Consider the following 23,987-nt stretch of genomic DNA (forward strand, 5'->3'; position numbering starts at 1 on the left):
CGGCCACTGTGCTCACAGCCAGACCAGAGAAGCAGAGCGCCGAGGACAGACAGCGGTAGGTAAGTATGTAGCGTTTGTTTTTTTTACTTTAACAATGGTAACCAGGGTAAACATCGGGTTACTAAGCGCGGCCCTGCGCTTAGTTACCCGATGTTTACCCTGGTTACCGGGGACCTCGGGATCGTTGGTCGCTGGAGAGCGGTCTGTGTGACAGCTCTCCAGCGACCAAACAGCGACGCTGCAGCGATCCGGATCGTTGTCGGTATCGCTGTAGCGTCGCTATGTGTGACAGGGCCTTTACACTTAAAATGACTTTGATTAGGGAACGTGATAGGCTGCTCTGAATAAATGTGCTTTGAGGGAGCGCCTGAAACTGTACAAGTTGTGGCTGGTTCGAATTTCTTGGGGTGGCGCAATGCGGGAGAAGTCTTGTAGTCGGGAGTGGGAGGTACGGTTTAGGGCAGAGGTTAGTCGAAAGTCATTTGCAGAACGCAGTGGTCGGTTAGGCCGATAGACAGAAATGAGGGAGGAGATGTAAAGGGGTGCTGCACTGTGGAGAGCTTTGTGGGTGAGAACAAGTACTTTGAATTGGATCCTATAATGAATGGGCAGCCAGTGTAACGACTGGCAAAGAGCGGACACGTCCGAGTAACGATTAGCCAGGTGGATGACCCTGGCTGCTGCATTAAGGATGGACTGGAGAGGGGAAAGTCGAGTAAGGAGGAGCGTTAATAATAAAATAATAGTCTTTATTTTTATATATCGCTAACATATGTCATACATAACACCCAGACAGTGTGCATGCTGCCGGGGCATTATTATGGTGCCACCCATGGAGAGGGAAATGTCAGATTTAGGGTGGTTAGTAGACGGCAGTGGTAGAAGAAGTTAGGTTTTGGAAAGGTTGAGTTTCAGATAGAGATTGCATATGATGTTGGAGACTGCGGGCAGACAGTCACTGGCGTTCTGTAGTACAGCAGAGGTAAGGTCAGGGATGACGTGTATAGTTGTGTGTCATAAGCATAAAGATGGTACTGAAAGCCAAATCTGCTGATGGTCTGTCCAATTGGGGCCGTGTAGAGGGAGAAGAGAAGGGGGCCAAGGACTGAGCCCTGAGGTACCCAACAGTGAGAGGAAGAGGAAATGAAGTGGAGCCAGCGAACAGAATGCTGAAGAAGCGGTCAGAAAGATAGGAAGAGAACCAGGAGAGAACAGTGTCCTTAATGCCTAGTGACTGGAGCCTAGAGAGTAGGAGAGGGTGGTCAACAATGTGGAAAGCTGCAGAAAGGTCGAGAAGAATGAGCAGAGAGTGGTCTCCATTACATTTTGCTGTCATTTTGGTCACTTTGATGAGTGTAGTTTCTGTCGAATGTAGGGGGCGGAAACTGAACTATGAAGGGTTTAGGAGGGAGTGAGTGGAGAGGTAATCGGTAAGGCGAGAGTACACTAGGCACTCCAAGAGTTTAGAGATGAAGGGGAGATTGGCGACTGGTCTGTAGTTGTTTGCGCAGGATGGGTCAAGGGCGGGTTTCTTTAGTAATGGGGTAATGATAGAGTGTTTGAAGGAGGAGGGGAAAATGCCAGAGGAGAGGGAGAGATTAAAGATTGTAGTTAGGTGAGTTGTGATGACTGGAGAGAGAGACTGGAGGAGATGTGAGGGAATGGGGTCAGTAGTGCATGTAGTCGGACAACAAGAAGAGAGGAGCTTGGAGTCTTCTTCTTCTGTGATGGGATTGAATGTGGAGAGTGAGCCAGGGGAGGAATAGGAGTCACTGCACTTGGTGGCTGGGAGCGGATTTCCTGACGGATATTATCTATTTTCTCTATAAAGTGGGAGGCCAGGTCATGAGCACAAATGTCTGTGATAGGGGCTTGTGCTTTTGGCCTGAGGAGGGAGTGAAAGGTGTCAAAAAGTTTCTAGAGGTTGTTGGCTAGTGAGATCAGGGTGGTGAAGTAGGTCTGTTTGGCGAGGTGAAGGGCAGAATTATAGGTTCTTAACATAAATTTGAAGTGTATGAAGTCTTCTGGTGTGCGAGTTTTCCTCCATAAGCGTTCAGCACACCTACAGTATCGCTGGAGAAATCTGGTTTGCGATGTGAGCAAGGCCTGTTTTAATCTGTGTTTGGAGGTACTGAGGGTGAGGGGAGCTACTTGGCCAAGGGTGCTTTTAAGAGTGCCGTTGTAGTGATGTACAGCCAGATCAGGACAGGAAAAAGTGGAGATTCGGGATAATGATGAGTGTAGAAAGTCTGAAAGTGTATGAGTTTTAACAGCATGTAGATTCCTGAATGTGTGGTAGGTAGGAGTGTGCTGGGGTGGGCGAGAAATTGTGAATGTGAAGGAGAGAATGTTGTGGTCAGAGAGGGAAATTGGTGAGTTATCTAGGTAGGAGATTGAACAGAGCTGGAAAAACACCAGGTCAAGGGTGTTAGCGTCTTTGTGTGTTTCAGAGGTTGAGAGCCATGAGAGGCCTAGAGAAGTGGTTACTGATAGAAGCTGGGATTCAGATGTGGAAGTGGGGCTGTTAAGAGGTATGTTGAAATCTCCCAGGATAAGGGTTGGTAGTTCTGAGGACATGAAGTGTGGCAGCCAGGCAGATAAATGGTCCAATAAGTGGGTGGATGAGCCTGGGGGCCAATATATGACTGCTACTCTGAGGGAGAGGGAACAGAAGAGCCTGATGGTGTGGACCTCAAAAGAAGGGAATGAGAATGATGGAACTGGAGGGATGACCTGGAAAATGCATTGTGGGGACAGGAGTATGCCGACTCCACTACCATGTCGGTTTGTGGGTCTCGGGGAATGTGAGAATTGTAAGCCACTATGGGAAATGGCAGCAGGAGAGACAGTGTCAAAATCCTGAATGCAGGTTTCTGTGAGGGCCAACAGATTAAGAGAGCTGTTCAGAAAGTAATTGTGTAGGAAGGGAAGCTTGCTACATACAGACTGTGGATTCCAAAGGGCACAATTAAAAGAAGGAGATGAAGGAGTGCAACTAATATTAATAAGGTTAGTGAGGTTTCGATGTGAGGTAGGGTAGGGGTTGAGGTTGGGCGATGGTGGACCAGGGTTGGGGGAGATGTCCCCTGATATCAGTAGGAGTAGGAAGATAAAAAGCAAGTAGTTTTGGAATTGTCATAAACTTTTTGCGCAATGTGTTTGGGCAGGATAGGCTGAGGTTTTTCAGGAAGGTGAAAAGTGCATGGGAGCAGTTCATGGGAGAGGGTAGGAGAGAAGGGCTGATGTGTATGAGTCATGATGGAGGGGGGATGGACCGGTGAATTTGGATAGCAAGGGAACATAAGAGGAGAGGAATAATGCACATGGATAGAAGGAACAACAAAGTGTGAGTTTCCTGACTCCTGCCCTGACTAACTGCCATGGAATAACTGCTTTATCTTGATGCTTATCTTTTGGGATGCTTTGCTTATGGGATGCATGTTTCTAAATTTATAGCCACAATACAGGCTCAGGAGAGATGGATTATGGGAAAGAGAAATGCCACCCATATGAAGTGTAGGGTTGAGCGAAACGGATCGGCCAATTTCAAAAGTCGCCGACTTTTGGCAAAGTCGGGTTTCGTGAAACCCGACCCGATCCCACTGTGGGATCGGGTCGGCGGTCGGCGATCTTCACTCCAAAGTCGGGTTTCGTTATATATATATGTCATTGAGACACATATATATATATATATATATATATTTACTTCAGCGCGATATAGCAGAAAAGCCGGTAATTCAATTGCCGGCTTTTCACTTCTACTTCCTAAACCCAACATTTTCAGTCTCATCAGAATGTGGCAGGAAGTAAGCAAATCAGATATTTGAGGTCACATGACCTCTTGCTCCTGCGTCGGCACCGAAGAATCCTCACAGACCTTGTATCCTAAGGCTGGACAGTCCTGTTACCCAGTAAAGTTGACCTGTTAAGAAAGGACTTTGCATCTGGAGTTTTTTGTGAAACCTGATTCTCAGGGGCCAGAATGATAGGAGCTGAGGGGACTCCAGCAATCAATGTGAGTGTTCGGCTGCGCACGTTGCACATACAGCAAAAGGGACAGTATGTTTAATTTGTGGGGTGCCAGGGTGTGGGAACACTACAACTCGTTGTCACGACTACCACCCTGGCCGCCTTACATGTGCGCTGTGAGAATTCTTCAGTGCTGATGCCAGGACCGGCGGGTGTGTGACCGAAAGTATGTAATTTGCATACATGCGGTCATGTGCCGACTAGATGGACACGGCAAGTGCATTGAGCGAGGCCGGATACAGTCTCTTCAGAATGTGGCAGGAAGTAAGCAAATCACATACTTGAGGTCACATGACCTCTTGCTCCTGGCGTCGACACCAAAGAATCACAGGCCTTGTAGCCTAAGGCTGGACAACCCCTTTAATGTCATATTTGTTTTCTAACTATAACAAAAATGGCTGCTTACTTACAGAAAGTGTCCCATCTGTCCGTGGGTTGTGTCTCGTATTGTAAGGGCTCATTCAGACATAATTTTTTCCCAAATAAGTTCTATCCGTGGTTTTCACTGATAGAATTCAAACCTATTATAGTCTATAGGGCTGTTCAAATGTCCGTTTATTTTTGCAGGCTGAGCGAATCAACTCACCAAAGTAAGTCTATGGGTCAGTGATAAAAGCGAACATCAGTCGGATGCCATCCGTGCACTGATCGTTTTTCACGAACTGTTTGATATGAGAAGGTTGATAAACCACCATCATCTTTTTTTATCCAAGAAAAACTAATGAATCTCTGATCAAACTCTGATGGTAAAACTAACAATGACCAAACACTGATCAAAAACACTGTTTCACTCAATGATTCTTCCTGTATGCAAATAAATAGTCTTATGTCTGAATGAGCCCTGAAATGAACGAAACTGGGCATCAATACCATACACAACCTGTGGACATATGTGGAATTGAGTGATGCCGAACCGGCATGCCCCACCTGTGCCATAGCAATGAAGCAGCTGCAGACTAATTACATGAGTAATGGATAACAGCAGCAAAAATATGCCAATCAAAAAATGATAAAAACTTCCATTTTACTAACAAAAGATAATAGGCAAAAAGCTAAAAATATCCACAGTTTAACATTGATACCGGACATGTAGACTAAGGTTTCATTCACTGAGTCTAAATTTGAGATATTTGGAGGAAGTATATATGCCACTATGCCACTAAAGAAATCAAAGCCTTTTTGAAATGTCTATTACCAACAGTTAAACATGGTGGAACATAAGGGCAGATAGGGCTAGAACTTGCTTCATTGTTTATCTGCTTTAGTCTTTGCTCAGTTCTGTTTCTATCCCGTATTTCACAGATTCCACAAACCGTGACTCTCTAGATATGATTGAGCGATGTATATGTCTAGTCTGCCTGGACGCACCAACAGGAGAAGAACTTAATGAAGCCAATAGGGCACTGCAGCTTCTTCATGGTGGAGGGTACGACAAAAATGGAGGCAATCGATGGTATGACAAGCCCATGCAGGTATTTTCAAATCTCATATTTTGTGCTGCATAACCTAAAGGGGCATTAGCACTTGACTGATTTTTTTTTTTTTAGCATTTGTAGAGTTGTCCCCTACATTTAAAAATTATTAATGAAAGTTATTTCATGCCTCTATTTCTGAATACATGTTATTTTTGTAAATATATTTATAAAAGGCTATAAGGTGGTTTCATCTTGCCAACCAATTCATTACGGACCTTGCTCAGATATCTAATAAGAAGGAGGGAATATGCAGATGTTTCAGAATAAACACGCATTCAGCAAATGGACCATTAGGAATTTGTGTTGGAAAAGAACAACTTCCATCTGTTCTCAACTACAAACTTACTAAAGTAAACAGATGTGATCCCTTCAGACTTTTTCTTGCTAGAGTCTTGGCCAGTGTATAAAAAAGCTCATTAAAATGAGAGACATGTTACAGAATCCTTTGCCAAGGCCATGCAGAAAACAACTAATTTTCAAATGATTAATTTCTTCATCTTTTTGGAAATGAAACTGTAAATGATAGCACACATTTAATGGGAACCTGTCACCTGAATTTGGCGGGACCGGTTTTCGGTCATATGGGCAGAGTTTTCTGGTGTTTGATTCACCCTTTCCTTACCCGCTGGCTGCATACTGGCCGCAATATTGGATTGAAGTTCATTCTATGTCCTCCGTAGTACACGCCTGCGCAAGGCAAATGTGAACAGACACTGATCTTGAAAAAGAAGTTCAGCATTCAACAACACCTTAACAGAGGAGTAAAAGGGTGCTATCACGCTGCTACAATGCAGGTAGAAGCTAGCCCCGCTAAGTGGTAATAGAGTGGAGAGAGGTCATGCAAACAGGTGAAGCAGACCTGCCGTGCAGAAGCAAAGCTACCACCAGGTGGCAGCAAACAAGTCAAACAAGCCGGGTAAAATCCAAGACTGTAGCACAGTACCAAAGGAATGAGCAAACTCAGACAAACCAGGTGATTAGTAACGGTCAGGAGCGGATATGCCAAAGACAAGAGACAAGAGCAGGTTAGGGTCCAAGCCGAGTTCAAGTACCAAGAAGTCCAGACACAAAGGGGACACACAGAGACAGGACAGGGATCAAGGTATACTGTAACACAGACACGGTTCTAGTCAGGAATAACAGCAGTACAAGTCAGGGTGTAACAGAGTCAGCTATTCATGCTGTAGGCAGAACTTTAACTGACACCGCCTACAGGATGCAGTGAAGAGAAATAGCCAGGCTGAAGTCATTAAGAGGGAGAGAAAAGTTAACCTTGACATGATCAGACCAGGAAAGAAAGACAGAATACAAAACCCGGTCTGGATCATGACAGGTACCTATAAGTTTGAGTGACCTCCTCAACAATCACTGAGACTTAGGTCTTTCCCAATGGTTTGTCTACTGCAGGTCGTGCCAAGCAATCCTTTAAAAAATATCCAGCTTGGCCGCAATAGAGACAGAGTCCAAGTTCCCGCTGGCTTCTCCTTCTCCTTAATCCTACATCTGGCAGCACCAACCTCCATAAGTTCCACCTCAGGTGCACAAACTGGGCCAGTTGGACAAAATGGAGCCACTTTTTGCATCTCGCGTCTCCTGCATCCTTCGATCCATGCAGATAGCCTGAGTCATGGCCTCCACCAAACAACCAGGTGGACTATGTAGAGCCAGAGCATCCTTAAGAGTCTCCGAAAGACCCCTGAGGAATTGGCATCTGAGAGCTGCCTCATTCCACAGGATCTCAGAAGACCACTGATGAAACTCTGTACAATAGCCTTCTGCTGTGTGGTTCCCCTGTGTTAGGTTCATGATCGTTGTCTCTGCCACCTTGACCCTGTCAGGTTCGTCATAGATCTGTCCTAAAACATCAAAAAAAGTGACATTATAATTCCCATGTGCTGTGACTGATTCCCTGATTACCGGGGGCGCAAGGAAAACAATAATTTGCAACTCTTTAAAAATTCTTAACTGGTCCTTTTCTCCTGAAAACTCATCAGGGAGTGCAATAGCAGGTACAGGGGGGCTGAACGAGACGTCAGATGGTACAGGAGTCATAACAGTGGTCTGAGGAGAGGGATTCTGAGAGGCAGTTAGAGTACCAGAAATCTGGCTCTGTAACTGAGTATGAGAGGAAGCCAGTTTGTGTTGTTCCAAGACTAAATCTTGGACTCACTGAGTCATGTTTGCCACCTGATCACACAAAGTATGTAACGGATCCATAGGTGGGAAACTGAAAAAATGTTAACGGTCAATCGTAATGTGACGCGAATCACAGCAGTAAATATATATATACTACTTACTGTAAGTAAAGGGAGATCAAAGAATCTGAGGTCAAGTCCAGAAAATGGCACAGTAGAACAAAGGGTAGTCAGAGACAAAGTCCAATACACGAGCCAAGGTCAGGAAAGCCAGGGAGACAAACAGATGCACGGAGCAGGCACAAGCAAAGTCAGGTCACAAGCAAAGGGACTGAGTCCGGTAAGAGAATCAAGTCAAGCAGGGTCAGGCTCAGAGCACAGAGGGATCAATGTTCCACAGGCAACAGCAAGTATTGAAACTGGGGGAAGGAACTAACATGCTTAAGTAGAAGCCTGATTAAGGAATATGAACACAGGTAATTGCAGCACAGACCCAGCACAGACTGACAGCCCCGACACAAAGTAACAAAAAGACAGAGACAGAGTCAAAATCATGACAACAAAGCTATTTTTCATTGTCACATTCCAAGAGACATAGTATTTTTATTTTTTCATCAACATGGCTGAAGAAGGGCTTGTTTTTTTCAGGATGAGTTAGTTGTGCTATTAATTAGTACCATTTTGGGGTACACATAGCTTATTATCAAACTTTTATTAACTCTTTATAGAGAGAAAAAAATAAAAACAAACAGCATTTCCGTTTGCTGTGCGGTACAGCGGCCCACTCGGCTGGACACAGAGGTATAACTGGAACACTGTCTCTTTAAGAAAAGGCTTGTTTTTTTGTAGCAGTATAAGCCAAGATGGGAAAGTAAACATGGCCCTCTGAGCAAAACAGCAAAACAATGAAACAAAAAAAACATAGTCCTTTTTACAAGCGGAGATGATCCCGCTCAGAGGCAGCAATATCCACGGTTCAGATTGAGCACACAACTTCCTGGAGTGTTCTATCTCCAGGGAACCAATGAAACACCAGAAGCTCTGGCAGGCATCCATTGAAGCCCAGACCATGTGACTCCTCTGGAGTGCCCCCACGTAAGGGCAATGGGGTACTCGGTACCGGGTCCTTCAGTTCCCTCAGCGAGGATGTCATGGTGGCCCGACCCGGACCGTGGCCCTATGAGGGGCGCCCAATAAAAGGCAGAGTTCGTAGATAACGGTAGTGTTCGTGAAGCCACCTGTGGTATTCGGTCAGAATGACCGACGCTGCTCAGGGGTCCGCTAGGGTGGTGTTATGGCAGCTAGATGGTGTACCTTCCCATAGGTGAAGTATTTCCTCAGGGCTTCCCAGAAGTGTAGATGGTGTTGGTGGGTGATGTAAGGCGCGGCAAATAACGAGGACACAATGGGTGCAGTCTCTTTACCTTTACTGAAGGCTTCAGCATCCACAGTCCAGATTGCCAGATGACAGGGTAGGCAGGGTCCGGCCGGTCTGATGGCAATTCCAGAGACCCCTTATCCAGGTGGAAATCAGTAGCCTTCCCCTTGTGCACAGTAATGTAGTAGGTCCCTACTTGCATAAGCTACCATAAGGTCCTCACTGTTGTTACTTCTCTCTCTCTGTCCCCCAGATGGATAGGAAAAACTCGTATGATGGTGATGGCCTGAGGCTATTTTATAGGGACCCTAGAGATGCCCCTCCACCACAATTGCCACCGTGTCTGCTTAGGTGTTTAGGTCGGACAGCCAACTTGGAATTGACTGCCCTGCCGGTCTCTGAAGTAAAGCGTAGAGTCTATTACTCCCTCGGTGTTCCGGCCACCGGATCTGCGCTTCAGATGGAGGCAGCCTGCTTCTAGCTGGTCTCCCACTGATGTTTCACTCCTGTTGCTACAACTTCTTTTCTCACTCACTACAGCACAATTCCTTTCTTGTCCTTTCTTAGGATGCTGCCACATGGGTTGCAGGCGCAGCTCCGTGTCCTTCTTTCTCTCCTCCTCAGACTTCAGTCTGGATCTGACCAGGGATCACCCCAGCCAGCTCAACCTGGAGACCTTTCCTCGTCGGTCACCAGCCAGGAACTCTCCTCTCCTCCGACTCACTTGAACTAACTAACTTCCTAACCAACCCACCAGTTTTACCCTGCGTGAGGAGTGGCCTAGTGGATAGAACCCTTAGCTCCCCCTGGTGGACTGGAGTGTGAAGTGTGTGTGTGGCTGTGATACCTGGTATGGTGAACTTCTTTAGTGCCATCAGATGTAACATCACTCCCCCTGGTGGAAGAGCGACGTTACTGCAACAACCAAGACTCTGGGACGCTGCACCTCCATAATGTGAATGATCACATGATCTTGACATCACACAGATCCTGTCAGAACACTGCAGGTGGAAATACGGTGGACCCCTCCCAACCACTCTATGGAGGTCCACTAAAGCCGTCCATAACATAACTCTCATTTAATCCTCTCAACACGTAGTGTGGCTGGAGGAAACTACTCTGCTTTCACATCACTGACGTCATTATGTGCAGTGATACGTATCTCCCCTCCATCACTTCACCAGTGAATCTGTCACAGCTGATTTTGATGCCTTATATGTTCCGCTAATCATGTGCTGCACAAATAAGTTATCTTTAGTTTGTGGGTCAACACAATTATGGAGATATCAAATTTATGTAGTTTTATTTATGATTTACAGCTTTTGTACAATAAATACACTGCTTGAAAAAAAATTGGTTTTTGTGTCGCCATATTTTGAGAATCATAAGTTTTAAATTTTCTGTATGGAGATGCGTGAATGCTTAATTTTGCATATAACAATATGTTCTTTTCAGTGGTGCCATTTCCAGGTACATATAACTTTTTAATCACTTTTTGTTACACTTTTTTGAAGGCTGAAGACATAAAAGAAATAACAATTCTAAATCTGTTTTCATTCTTTAAAACACTTCACTATTCAGTTTAATTGACATAGAAACAAAATTCTGTAGGTTGATACAATAGTAAAAACAGTTAATTTATCTAGTTTTTTTTATGTTTTAATACTCTTACAAACAAAAATACATTTAAAAATATAATTATGGGTGGTTTGCAATATTCCAAACCCCATAACATTTTTCCATAAGAAGAGTTGTGGAAGCTATTAATTTTTGCAGGACAAGTTGTTCTCACTGGTTCCATTTTGGGGTAAATAAAACTTTTTGATCACTTTTTGTTTTGTTTTGTTTTTTAATAAGAATCTAGTAATTCTTTTTTTTCTTCTGACATACTGATAGATAACAGTATACATGTCAATATGATCCAATTTATATATGTGTTTTTACATTTTTGAGGAAAAAAGCAGCAGAAATGGCTAAGTAACAAGTTTTATGATTCAGCAAGTAGAGAAAAGGTATGCAAAAAAATGGGATCACCAACACAATAAGATACCAAGTAACAATTTATTTATTGAAAGCACACAAAGCACATTAAAAACATTTAAAAGGCCTCCACCACATGAGTAGAGGTGGCGGGTCCACTCTACAATTTAGGTGATGAGATTAAATTGGCACAGCGGATAGTGGATAGCTAAAAATCTTTTGGCTCACCATTGATATATTTTCCAGCACCTCCTTCAGACAAGTTTTGTGTGCTGCAACCTATGAGGCTTATGGGGCTGTTTAACTAGATCTCTTACTACTCTTTTGAGTAGAGGTGGCGGGTCCACTCTACAATTTAGGTGATGAGATTAAATTGGTACAGCGGATAGTGGATAGCTAAAAATCTTTTGGCTCACCATTGATATATTTTCCAGCACCTCCTTCAGACAAGTTTTGTGTGCTGTAACCTATGAGGCGTATGGGGCTGTTTAACTAGATCTCTTACTACTCTTTGTGTGCTTGTATTTTTCTTGGCATTTACTATATGTGTATCCACCTGTATTACCATGTACGGTTATTCTGACCTAACAAGAGTGTCAATTGTGGTCATGGACTATTGTTAGTATATATGGCCCATCAGTGTATTTTCTGTGCAATATATTGTTTATGCTAAATTGTAGAGTGGACCCGCCACCTCTACTCATGTGGTGGAGGCCTTTTAAATGTTTTTAATGTGCTTTGTATGTTTTCAATAAATAAAGTGTTACTTGGTATCTTAAAGTGTTGGTGATCACATTTTTTTGCATATCTTTTCTCTACTTGCTGTATCTTATGTGAGTATGCAATAGGTGATCCCATATCCTTACATTGGATGGTGCCCGCTCTAATGTAATTCTTTGGATAAGTTTTATGATTCTTCTATTTTAAACGAAGTGAAATGTCGTTGATTGGTTGCTGTTCAACCTTATTCCCGACATCCCTCGACCGCCCGAACTGATGAAAATGTTCCAAAAATTCATTCATTCTGGAAGATTGCTATCAGAAAAGCCATGAGCTTCCAAAGTCAACTGTAATTGTATTGAGTTCCAGTAGGAAAATTTTAACCCCTTAATGACCGTCAATATGTCTTTTAACTGACTTGAGATATAAGAGAATAGCATCCCCATACAGGTGACAATCCACCAACTGTCGGCTGTACACTATAGCTGACAACTTGCTGCATCAGCCATGATCAGTGTCGGCACCGTCCATATCTGTTTAACCCATTAGATGCTGCTGTCAATAATGACCATCTATATATATAATTGCCTAAGGGTTTTTCCGTCTGTCTGTCTGTCTGTCTTTCTGTCTGTCCTGGAAATCCCGCGTCTCTGATTGGTCGAGGCTGTCAGGCCTCGACCAATCAGCAAAGGGCACAGCGACGATGATGTCATAAAGGACGTAGAAATCCCACGTTTCTGATTCAGCGACCTGCACAGTATCGACGTAGATGTCATAATGGTTGCCATGGCGACGATGATGTCATAAAGGTTGCCTCGACCAATCAGCGACGGGCACAGTCTGCCGCGAATTTTGGAATAATCATTGTCCATATACTACGGGGACATGCATATTCTAGAATACCTGATGCGTTAGAATCGGGCCACAATCTAGTATCATATAAATGGTTAAAAGTGTGTGGGGACTTCCTATTTATCCCTATTGGCACCCTGAGATCATGATTGTGCGGTCCTGATGTTTGCCATGTCAGTTCACGGCCTTAGAGTCAGTCGGCTATAGTGGCCTGTTTAGAAGTTAGTGACATTTAGGTGGTAAAAATACACATTTTCATTCCTATCATGCCACTTTGTATTAATTCCTGAAAAGCACCTGAAGGGTTAATAAACTACCTGGCAGCAGTTTTCAGTATGTCAGGGGGTGTTGTTTTTAAAATGAGATTGGAGCACCCATAGGACCGTGGGGTACTCGGGCGGGGTCTGGTGTTACTTAAAGGGGTGGTCACGGAAGTGGTGACCCATGGCCATGGGCGTCTAATAAAAGGGGATGAAGTATAGTGGGAAACAAAATCTATGGAGAAATGTTTGCGACGCCACCTGTGGTACTCGGCCAGGAATGGCCAACGCTGCTTAAAGGGGACCACTGGGGCTGGTGGTGTTGCAGCAGAGTTGGTATAGCTCCACACAGGTAGAGCTTAGTCCCCGGTGCTACCGCTGCAGTTGGTAAGGGATGATAGCTGGTGGGGTGCAGGACTGAGGGTGCAGGAAATAATTGGAGGACACAGGGTTTTCAGTCTCCTTTAGCTTTTACTGATGAATTTCAGGTTCAGTCCGGGGCACAGGTTACAGGTGTTGATGGGGTCCGGGTGGCCTGGGAGTAACTTGGGATGCACTTAGCGAGGTGGGTTTGGAGGCCTTCCTTCTGAGCTGAATTCTCTGTCCCTTGCTGCTTGAAGCTTTACACAAGTTCCTCTCAGCATCTGTTACTCCTAACCCGTATGGTTAACAGCATGAGCCTTTCATGGGCATTGTCTTCTCACTGTCAGCTCCAGGCTCCTGACTTGCTGAGGTGCCTCCAGGTATTAGATGGGCCAGGAGACCTGCAATCTCCTGCCCTCTGGTTCTAGTTGCTGGGCCTTTAGTTCGGTGTCCAGTTTCTTTTGCGCTTTATCCTGGGAAGAGCTCAGTTACAGCTCCATTCCCAGTCACTCTCCTGACCTGCTTCCTCTCCTTTCACTGTCTCACACTACAATGACTAACCCCGCCTCCAGACCAGAACTTATAGTGAAGTTCTTCTGAAACCGAGTTTAGAGCTCCCCCTTCTGGTCTGGAGTCAAGAAGGTGTTGTATGTTTGTGTTACCTTCCAAGGGAATCCCTCCTTACTCCCAGGCATGACATCACCCCCCCACCCACCATGAGGAAGGCAATGCCATTGTGGAAAACGGACTCCTGGGGTGCCACAGTATAACTATTGGGGGGTTTCCAATATATAGGACCCCTAAAGTCACTTCAAGCCTGGATAGGTCCCTTAACCCCTTCATGACCGGGGGATTTTTTGTTTTTCCGTGTTCGTTTTTCGCTCCCCTCCTTCCCAGAGCCATAACTTTTTTATTTTTCCGTCAATTTGGCCATGTGAGGGCTTATTTTTTGCGGGACGAGTTGTACTTTTGAACGACATCATTGGTTTTAGCATGTCGTGTACTAGAAAACGGGAAAAAAATTCCAAGTGCGGTGAAATTGCAAAAAAAGTGCAATCCCACATTGGTTTTTTGTTTGGCTTTTTTGCTAGGTTCACTAAATGCTAAAAATGACCTGCCATTATGATTCTCCAGGTCATTACGAGTTCATAGACACCAAACATGACTAGGTTATTTTTTATCTAAGTGGTGAAAAAAAATTCCAAACTTTGCTAAAAAAAAAAAAAAAAAAAAAATTGCGCCATTTTCCGATACTCGTAGCGTCTCCATTTTTCGTGATCTGGGGTCGGTTGAGGGCTTATTTTTTGCGTGCCGAGATGACGTTTTTAATTATAGCATTTCGGTGCAGATACGTTCTTTTGATCGCCCGTTATTGCATTTTAATGCAATGTCGCGGCGACCAAAAAAACGTAATTCTGGCGTTTCGAGTTTTTTTCCCGCTACGCTGTTTAGCGATCAGGTTAATACTTTTTTTTATTTGATAGATCGGGCAATTCTGAGCGCGGCGATACCAAATATGCGTAGATTTGATATTTTTTTTATTGATTTATTTTGATTGGGGCGAAAGGGGGGTGATTTAAACTTTTATGTTTTTTTTATTTTTTTCACATTTTTTTAAACTTTTTTTTTTTACTTTTGCCATGCTTCAATAGCCTCCATGGGAGGCTAGAAGCAGGCACAGCACGATCGGCTCTGCTACATAGCAGTGATCTGCTGATCGCTGCTATGTAGCAGAATTGCACGTGTGCTGTGAGCGCCGACCACAGAATGGCGCTCACAGCGACGGGCAATCAGTAACCATAGAGGTCTCAAGGACCTCTATGGCTACTATGGAGACGCATCGCCGACCCCCGGGCATGTGACGGGGGTCGGCGATGACGTCATTTCCGGCCGCCCGGCCGGAAGCGGTAGTTAAATGCCGCTGTCTGCGTTTGACAGCGGCATTTAACTAGTTAATAGGTGTGGGCAGATCGCGATTCTGACCGCGCCTATTACGGGCACATGTCAGCTGTTCAAAACAGCTGACATGTCCCGGCTTTGGTGCGGGCTCACCGCGGAGCCCTGCATCAAAGCAGGGGAGCCGGCATCGGACGGTATAGTACGTCCGATGCCGGTAAGGGGTTAAAAAATTAAATATTGTCAATTTCTATGAAAAAATGAAAAATTGCGCCTACATTTTTAAACCTCCTAAAACGCTAACAAAATAAAAAAAATTTTTACAAGCGGTGCTGATGTAAAGCAGACATGACGGAAATGTTATTTATTAATGTTTTTCTGTGGTATGACTATCTGGATTAAAGGGATAATCATTAAAAGTTTGAAAATTGCTAATTTTTTTACATTTTTGTCAAATTTCTGATAGTTTTTAAAAATAAACACAAAACATATTGATGTATATTTACCATTATCATAAAATATAATGTGCCATGAAAAATGCAATCTCAAAATCACTGGGATATGTCGAAGCATTCCTGAGTTATTAACACATAAAGTGACACTGGTCAGTTTTAAAAAATTTGGCTCTGTCACTAAGGGGTTAATGGAGGAACTGTGCATGATACCAGTTCAAGCAAAATTTGTGGCTCACAACAAATGTTGCTGATACTTTTTTTCTCAGTAGAGAAAACTTTCTAGCTGCATGTTGTTCGCATAAATCAACCATCACAAAATGGAAGAAAGACTGAAGAAGTCATTGAAAAAAATAATTACTGGAGTGAAATGCAACCTTCAAAAACAATGTCGGCTGACTCAAAAAGGTTCCGCAAGCATTCACCTAATGTGGGGGTTGGCGCCCTACTTGTCAGCGGATATGGCGCCCCACTCAACGGTGGCAGACGCTTGGAGACCCTATATCTATTAATTTACCAAACAATGTTTAACTAAGCTCACGTCTGGTAGCCATCTCATAAATGTAAGGCAGAAAAAAACAAAAAGCAATAATCAGCCCTAGTTAATGGCTGATATTACATATATATAAATGATAACAGAGACTGAGGATCTATACTCATCGTATATGCTGATTAATGCGCCTCAACGCGTTTCACCTCAACGGATCATCAGGAGGCAATGATATCATTTAAATCACCCTTTCGCCCCATTCAAAATAAAACAATAAAAAATCAAACCTACACATATTTGGTATCGCAGTGTTCAAAATCGCTCGATCTATCAAAAAAAGGATTAACCTGATCAATAAATGGCGTAGCGAGAAAAAAAATTTAAACGCCAGAATTAGCGTTTTTTTGGTCACCATCATATTACATTAAAATGTAATAACGGGTGATAAAAAAAAATAAGCCCTCACCTGACCCCAGATCACGAAAAATGGAGACGCTACGGGTACTGGAAAATTGCACAATTTTTTTTTTTTTTTAGCAAAGTTTGGAATTTGTTTTGCCACTTAGATAAAAAATAACCTAGACATGTTTGGTGCTTATGAACTCACTAGATGGTGGCCCAATTCTAACGCATCGGGTATGCTAGAATATGCATGTCCTTGTAGTATATTGCCTAGTCACATAGTATATTGCCCAGCCACATACTATATTGCCCAGCCACGTACTATATTGCCCAGCCACATACCATATTGCCCAGCCACGTACTATATTGCCCAGCCACGTACTATATTGCCCAGTCACGTACTATTTTGGCCAGCCACGTAGTATATTGCCCAGCCACGTAGAATATTGCCCAGCCACGTACTATATTGCCCAGCCACGTACTATATTGCTCAGCCACGTAGTATATTGCCCAGCCACGTAGTATATTGCCCAGCCACGTAGTATATTGCCCAGTCACGTAGTATATTGGCCAGCTACGCAGAATATTTCCCAGTCACATAGTATATTGCCCAGTCACGTAGTATATTGCCCAGTCACGTAGTATATTGCCCAGCCACGCAGAATATTGCCCAGCCACGTAGAATATTGCCCAGCCACGTAGAATATTGCCCAGCCACATAGTATATTGCCCAGCCACATAGTATATTGCACAGTCACGTAGTATATTGCCCAGTCACGTAGTATATTGCCCAGCCACGTAATATACAGCACAGAGCCACGTAGTATATTGCCCAGCCACGTAGTATATTGCACAGCCACGTAATATACAGCACAGAGCCACGTAGTATATTGCCCAGCCACGTAGTATATTGCACAGCGACGTAGTATATTGCACAGCGACGTAGTATACAGCACAGAGCCACGTAGTATATTGCCCAGTCACGTAGTATACAGCACAGACACGTAGTATATTGCCCAGTCACATATGTAACAGGTTAAAAAATAAAAAAGAAACATACTCACCATCCGAAGAGCCCGTTGTAGTTCCCGCGCTTGTTGTGCGGTGTCCAGTCCCAGGATTGGTATGAGCGCAGGACCTTCCATGACATCGCGGTCACATGACCGTGACGTCTCGGTCACATGACCGTGACGTCATGGAAGGTCCTTCTCCCATAGCATCTTTGGAAGCGGAACCTACCGCTTGCAGTGCTGAGAAGAGGACGCGACGGCGGAAGGTGAGAATAAGGTTTTTTTTTATTATTATTATTTTTAACATTAGATCGTTTTACGCAGCTTACGCAGCATCAATAGTAAAAAGTTGGGGACACACAGGGTTAATAGCAGCGGTAACGGAGTGCATTACCTTTGGCATAACGCGATCCGTTACTGCCGGCATTAAACCTGTGTTAGCGGTGACCAGAGGGGAGTATGCGGGTGACAGGCACTGACTGCGGGGAGTAAGGAGCGGCCATTTTCTTCCGGACTGTGCCTGTCGCTGATTGGTTGCGGCAGCCATGACAGGCAGCTGCCGAGACCAATCAGCGAATGAATAACCGTGACAGACAGAAGGACAGACAGACAGACGGCAGTGACCCTTAGACAATTATATCGTAGATAATTAGAGATGAGCGGTGTTCAAGTCGAACTGTTCGCCAATTTCAAATTCAAGCTGTTTTGGGCGGTGTTCGAGTCGTTCGTCGAACTCGAACAATTTGCTTAAAATTCGGCTGTTCGAGTTTCTGCTCGATAACTGTTCGTTCACCAAAAGCCTAACTTGATTTGCACATTAAAAGTGTTTATCATTGTTAATAGACTGTTTCAGAGTATAGTGGGCGGGGGATAGATCTGTGCTGAAATAATGCCCTTTCTCCATTTTTTTTTTCTTTCCCGCATTTACAGTGGGGCGGTGCAGTCTCTCAGCCTATCAGCTGTGCACACACACACAGCAATGTGCATGTGATGCACACAAGCAAGGGCATGTGTCATTGGCTGTGTATGTCACATGTCCTTGCCCTATAAGAACCAGCCATTTTCCCCATCGCCACCATTTCCTCACTGCTGCAGCTTAGTGTTTTGCCAGGCAGGTCTGTGCCAGTGCTGTGCAAGTGTTTGTCACAGCATTTGGTGTAATCTAACTCAGCCAATCCTTTTGGGCTAGTAGCATTGTCTGATAGTCATCTGAGTAGCCCGCCTGTAAAGCTAACTACACCGCCTGTGTATCTAAATTTTTACTGCATCTAACCCAGTAAATCTTTTTGGGCTTAGTAGCAGTGTCTGCACATCAGCAGAGTAGCCCGCCTGTGAAGCTAGCTACACCGCCTGTGTAACTAAATTTTTACTGCATCTAACCCAGTAAATAGTTTTGGGCCTAGGAGCAGTGTCTGCACGCCTGTGTATCAAAATTTTTACTGCATCTAACCCATACCTCCCAACTTTTAAAGATGGGAAAGAGGGACAAAGTTTAACCACGCCTCTGACCACACCGATTCATAACACACACCCATATCCACGTCCCAACCGCACCCATTTAGCACTGCTGATCACACTGTTTCATAAAGAATAATTATAAACAAAAAATATGGCCACACAGTGCTCCATACTGTATAATGGCCACACATGATGCTCAATACTGTATAATGGCCACACAGTGCTCCATACTGTATAATGGCCACACAGTGCTCCATACTGTATAATGGCCCACAATGCTCCATACTGTATAATGGCCCCACATGATGCTCCATACTGTATAATGACCACACATGATGCTCCATACTGTATAATGACCACACATGATGCTCCATACTGTATAATGGCCCCACATGATACTCCATACTGTATAATGACCGCACATGATGCTCCATACTGTATAATGGCCACACATGATGCTCCATACTGTATAATGACTGCACATGATGTTCCATACTGTATAATGACCGCACATGATGCTCCATACTGTATATTGGCTGCACATGATGCTCCATACTGTATAATGACTGCACATGATGCTCCATACTGTATAGTGACCACACATGATGTTCAATATTGTATATTGGCCACACATCATACTTCGCACCGTATAGTGGCCACACATAGCTACTCCTACACACGTGGCTGCGCTCCGTACACTTTGCACACACGGCTCCGCTCCGTACACATGCGCTCCGCTCCATACACCTCGTACACACGCGGCTCCGCTCCGTACACCTCATACACATGGCTCCGCTCCATACACCTCATACACACATGGCTCCGCTCCGCACACCTCATACACATTCAGCTCCGCTCCATACACCTTGTACACATTCAGCTCTGCTCCATACACCTCACACACACGGGTCCGCTTCATACACCTCATACACGCACGGCACTGCTCCATACACCTGACCTCATACACACTGTCTGCTACATCCACACTGTAAACACCTCCTGACCCCACACAAGGTAGCTTAATTACATCATCCAGCAGCACCATGGCAAGTTGGCAACCAGCACCACAGCCAAGTCCTGCAATCCATGGAGGTCCCGATCATGTGACCCCTGCTCCACCCTTCCTGTGACTTCATCACAGGTCCTGTGCGCCCAGAGCAGCCAATATGTGGTTTAAGGCTCTGCGGCTGCAGGGATAACCGGCTGACAGGAATGATCAGCTGATACATCAATGTGTGGCACACACCCCCTCCGTGACACGTACCTCAAAAATGTCCCCTCTCTCTCCCTCTGAGCTGTACCGCGCACACTGGAAGAAAAACAGACTGCAGGGGAAGGGGCATGGCCTCATGCAAGGGGGCGTGTCGGCTGCTTCTCCTGCTGTCTGCGGGAGAAGCAGAGTACCGTGCGGGACTGCGGGGCAAAGCCTGAAAATTATGACAGTCCCGCAGAATGAGGAACGGTTGGGAGCTATGTCTAACCCAGGAAATTGTTTTGGGCTTAGTAGCAGTGTCTGCACGCCTGTGTACCTAAATTTTCACTGCATCTAACCCAGTAAATCTTTTTGGGCTTAGTAGCAGTGTCTGCACGTCAGCGGAGTAGCCCGCCTGTGAAGCTAGCTACACCACCTGTGTATCTAAATTTTTTCTGCATCTAACCCAATAAATCCTTTTGGGCCTAGTACCACAGTTTGGCCTCTCAGTTCTGCTCGGTTTTTATCCATCGGTTTTTGTGCCAGCAAAGATACAGAGTTGCCAATTAGTTAAGCACCAAAATGAGTGGCAAAAGACCTGCTGCTGGTGGAAAGGGGAATAGGCAGGTTGGAAAGGTAAAAAAAGGTTGTGTCCATGGGGTAGGTGGTAAAGCAACAGTAGCATCTGCAGAAGAAAGACCATCTTCCAGCCAAAGTAAGATGTCTACTTCTTTTCGTGGACAATCTGATATGATCTCTTTCTTACGACTATCGCTACAAGCATCGCCAAAAATTCCAAATGAGGCACAAAAACAGCAGGTGCTTGAATGGATATCAAGTGCTCGTTCAAGTGGGCTCTCCTCCATGTCAACTTCAACATCACAACTACTCCAGTCCTCAGAGTTGTCACCCCAATCGCACTTGCTTCCTCACAGCTCCCAAGTCTCCAGCCGCCCATCTGAGTATGGGGTAACACAGATGGTTGAGTCTGCAGAGCTGTTTACTCATACTATAGCCTGGGAATCAGAGGTCTGCTCCAGAGCTTCTGTGAGGAAATGATCTGCACTGATGCCCAGAATCTTTGTGAGTTGGATCCAGGCCCAGATGAAGAAGGTTCTGAGCATAATGTAGACCCTCGTTCCCAAACTGTATCTCCTGTTGGTGGAGACAATGAGAAAGATGATGATGAGACTGAGATACCTGATTGGAACGAAAACTTGACTTTTCGGTCAGGGCAGGAAGAGGTTGGCTCTGAGGACGACGGGTGTGAGAAAACAGAATAATGATGATGAGGTTGGAGAACCCACTTACTGTCAACCCACAGTCTGCCAGTCCATGAGGTCAGCAGAGGAGGTGGAAGAGGATGCTAGTGACGAGTCTGACAACAGGGTTAGGTTGCGCCCTCCTGGACAGAGACGGAGTACTGGAAGCACGTCAACAACTGCATCCTCAGCCCCAACTGCCCTCTGAGCAGAAGTCATGGTGGCTCTTCAGGTCGCATGGGCTCTAAGCCTTGCATAGCCTGGCCATTGTTTGACATTGCAAAGGATGACCCAACTCATATTGTCTGTAAGATTTGTCACCAACATCTCAGTAGAGGCCAAAAAATGACTAGCTTCAGTACTTCATGCATGAACCGTCACATGGATATGAGGCATAAGTTGCAGTGCTCACTGTGCTACAATGTGGCCTAGTGTGCCGGGTCAACCACCGTCTGCCCCATCAAGTGCATCTGCGTCCTCTTCATCCTCTGTGACTGTGGGGACAGCAGTCGCACATGGTTTTGGATGCAGACCTACAACCTCTTTACCTGCAACAGCCAGTGTGGCAGATCGTCAGGACATTTGCAAGTGGAAACACCTGCTGGTGTTGAGCGCTCTCCGACATCGAGACCACATTTTGATCAAGGCATATAACATCTCCGCCTGCACCTTCCGCACAGACCAGCAGTTTGCTGGGGACACCTTACTCAACTCCGTCTAAACACGGCAGCCAGCCCTCAGTCCCTCAGATATGGACAAGTAAAAGTCCATTTCCTCCTAGCCATGACAAAGCTAAGAGGTTAAATTTCACCAGCTGCAAGCTGTTGGCTACAGAAATGCTGCCTTTCCGCCTGGTGGACACAGAGGATTTTCGAGACCTTATGTCCGTCGCAGTGCCCCAGTACCAGATGTCCAGTCACCACTAATTCTCAAAGAAAGCTGTGCCTGCACTACACAAGCATGTCGCACACAACATCACCGCTTCCTTGAGAAACTGTGTGTGACAGGGTGCATTTCACCACAGACACTTGGACGAGTAGACATGGACAGGGGCGCTACATGTCGGTGACTGGGCACTAGGTAACTATGGTGACATCAGGAGAAGGGGCTGCTGTCCAAGACTTGCCGTCCCCACGAGTTGCTCGTCGATCCTCTGTATCTAGAAGTTCCGCCACTGCCTCCTCAACCTCCTCTCGGTCCTCCACCTGCACCCAAAGCCTGTCTGGTAATGCCACCCGCGTTCTAGCTGGGCAGAAGGAATCCTGCACACCTCCTTACTATGCTGTCACAAGGGCTTAACGGCATCAGGCGATGTTTACATTGAAATGTCTGGGAAATGTGAGTCACACAGCTGAGGAGTTGTGGTCAGCTCTGGAGACGAGTTCCATCAATGGTTGTCTCCACTCAAGTTGCAGCCAGGGAAGGCCGTGTGCGACAATGCTGCAAACCTGGGTGCCACCCTTCGCCGGGGCAATGTCACACACGTGCCTTGTATGGCTCACGTTTTGAACCTGGTTGTCCAGCAATTTTTATACAACTATCCTGGACTAGATGGGCTTCTGCAGAGGGCATGGTCGCTGTGTGCTCACTTCTGCCGTTCGCATCTCGCAGCTCAACAACTTACATCTCTACAGAAGTAATTGGGCCTGCCAGTTCACCGGCTGAAATGCGATGTGCCAACACGGTGGAATTCAACTCTGCACATGTTGCAGCGACTGTGGCAGTACCGACGAGCCCTAGTGCAATACGTTATGATGTATAGCCTGGGCCAACGAGATCCAGAGGTGGGGCAAATCACGCTGCAGGAGTGGTCTCATATCAGGGACCTATGCACCCTTATGCACAGTTTTGAAATAGCGACAAAGATGTTTAGTGCTGACGATGCCATTATCAGCATGACTATTCCGGTGATTTACATGCTGGAGCACACCTTAAACAGTATTTGGAGTGGTGGAACAAGAGGAAGAGGAGGAGGAGGAAAAAGAGGAGTCGTATGCGGAAGGGATAATATCTCCAAGGTCCAGACGGTCGGCAGCACCAAGGCGGCTGGCATTGGAGGCTGGGGGAGAGGGATTACCGAGAGTGCATGGTAGCAGCCAAACTGTTGAGGAAGGTGCAGGAGCCGAGGAAGAAGTGGAGGACGAACTGGCGCTCGGCATGGAAGACTCATCAGATGAGGGAGACCTTGATCAAATTTCTGTTGTGCGAGGTTGGGGGGAGAGGGCAGAGGAAGGAAGCATGATTCTCACCTCGCCACCACCAAGACAACAAGGACTTGGTCCTCCTGGATGCGCAAGACACGAGTGCCTTCTTGCTGCACTACCTGCAACATGACCCTCGGACTGTAAGAATCTGAAGTAATGCCAACTACTGGGTTGCCACACTCTTAGATCCCCGGTACAAAAGTGAATTTGGCGAAATAATTCCTGCCATAGAAAGGGATTCACGCATGCAGGAATATCAGCAGAGACTGTTACAGAATCTTACATCTGCATTTCCACATAACACCAGTGGTGCACGTAGTGAATCTCTGAGTTCTAACTTGCCAACCGTGGGACTATCAAGTCATCACTCAAACCGTAACAGTAACATCGTATCTGGTGGTAACAGCAATTTTTTCCAATCGTTTCAAG

The 23,987-nt window shown here is 45.4% G+C and overlaps 1 protein-coding gene across 2 annotated transcripts in view; it reads left to right on the forward strand.

Annotated features, from left to right (window-relative positions):
- CHAT (choline O-acetyltransferase) overlaps window positions 1–23,987 on the forward strand; it is a 210,109-nt gene that overhangs the window by 83,330 nt on the left and 102,792 nt on the right. For both annotated transcript variants that reach the window (XM_069753141.1, XM_069753143.1), the window contains exon 8: window positions 5,332–5,501. In XM_069753141.1, coding sequence (XP_069609242.1) covers window positions 5,332–5,501 — 170 coding nt within the window. The remainder of the gene's footprint in view (window positions 1–5,331; window positions 5,502–23,987) is intronic.

Source organism: Ranitomeya imitator, chromosome 2, assembly GCF_032444005.1.
Source record: "Ranitomeya imitator isolate aRanImi1 chromosome 2, aRanImi1.pri, whole genome shotgun sequence".
NCBI classification, from domain to species: domain Eukaryota; kingdom Metazoa; phylum Chordata; class Amphibia; order Anura; family Dendrobatidae; genus Ranitomeya; species Ranitomeya imitator.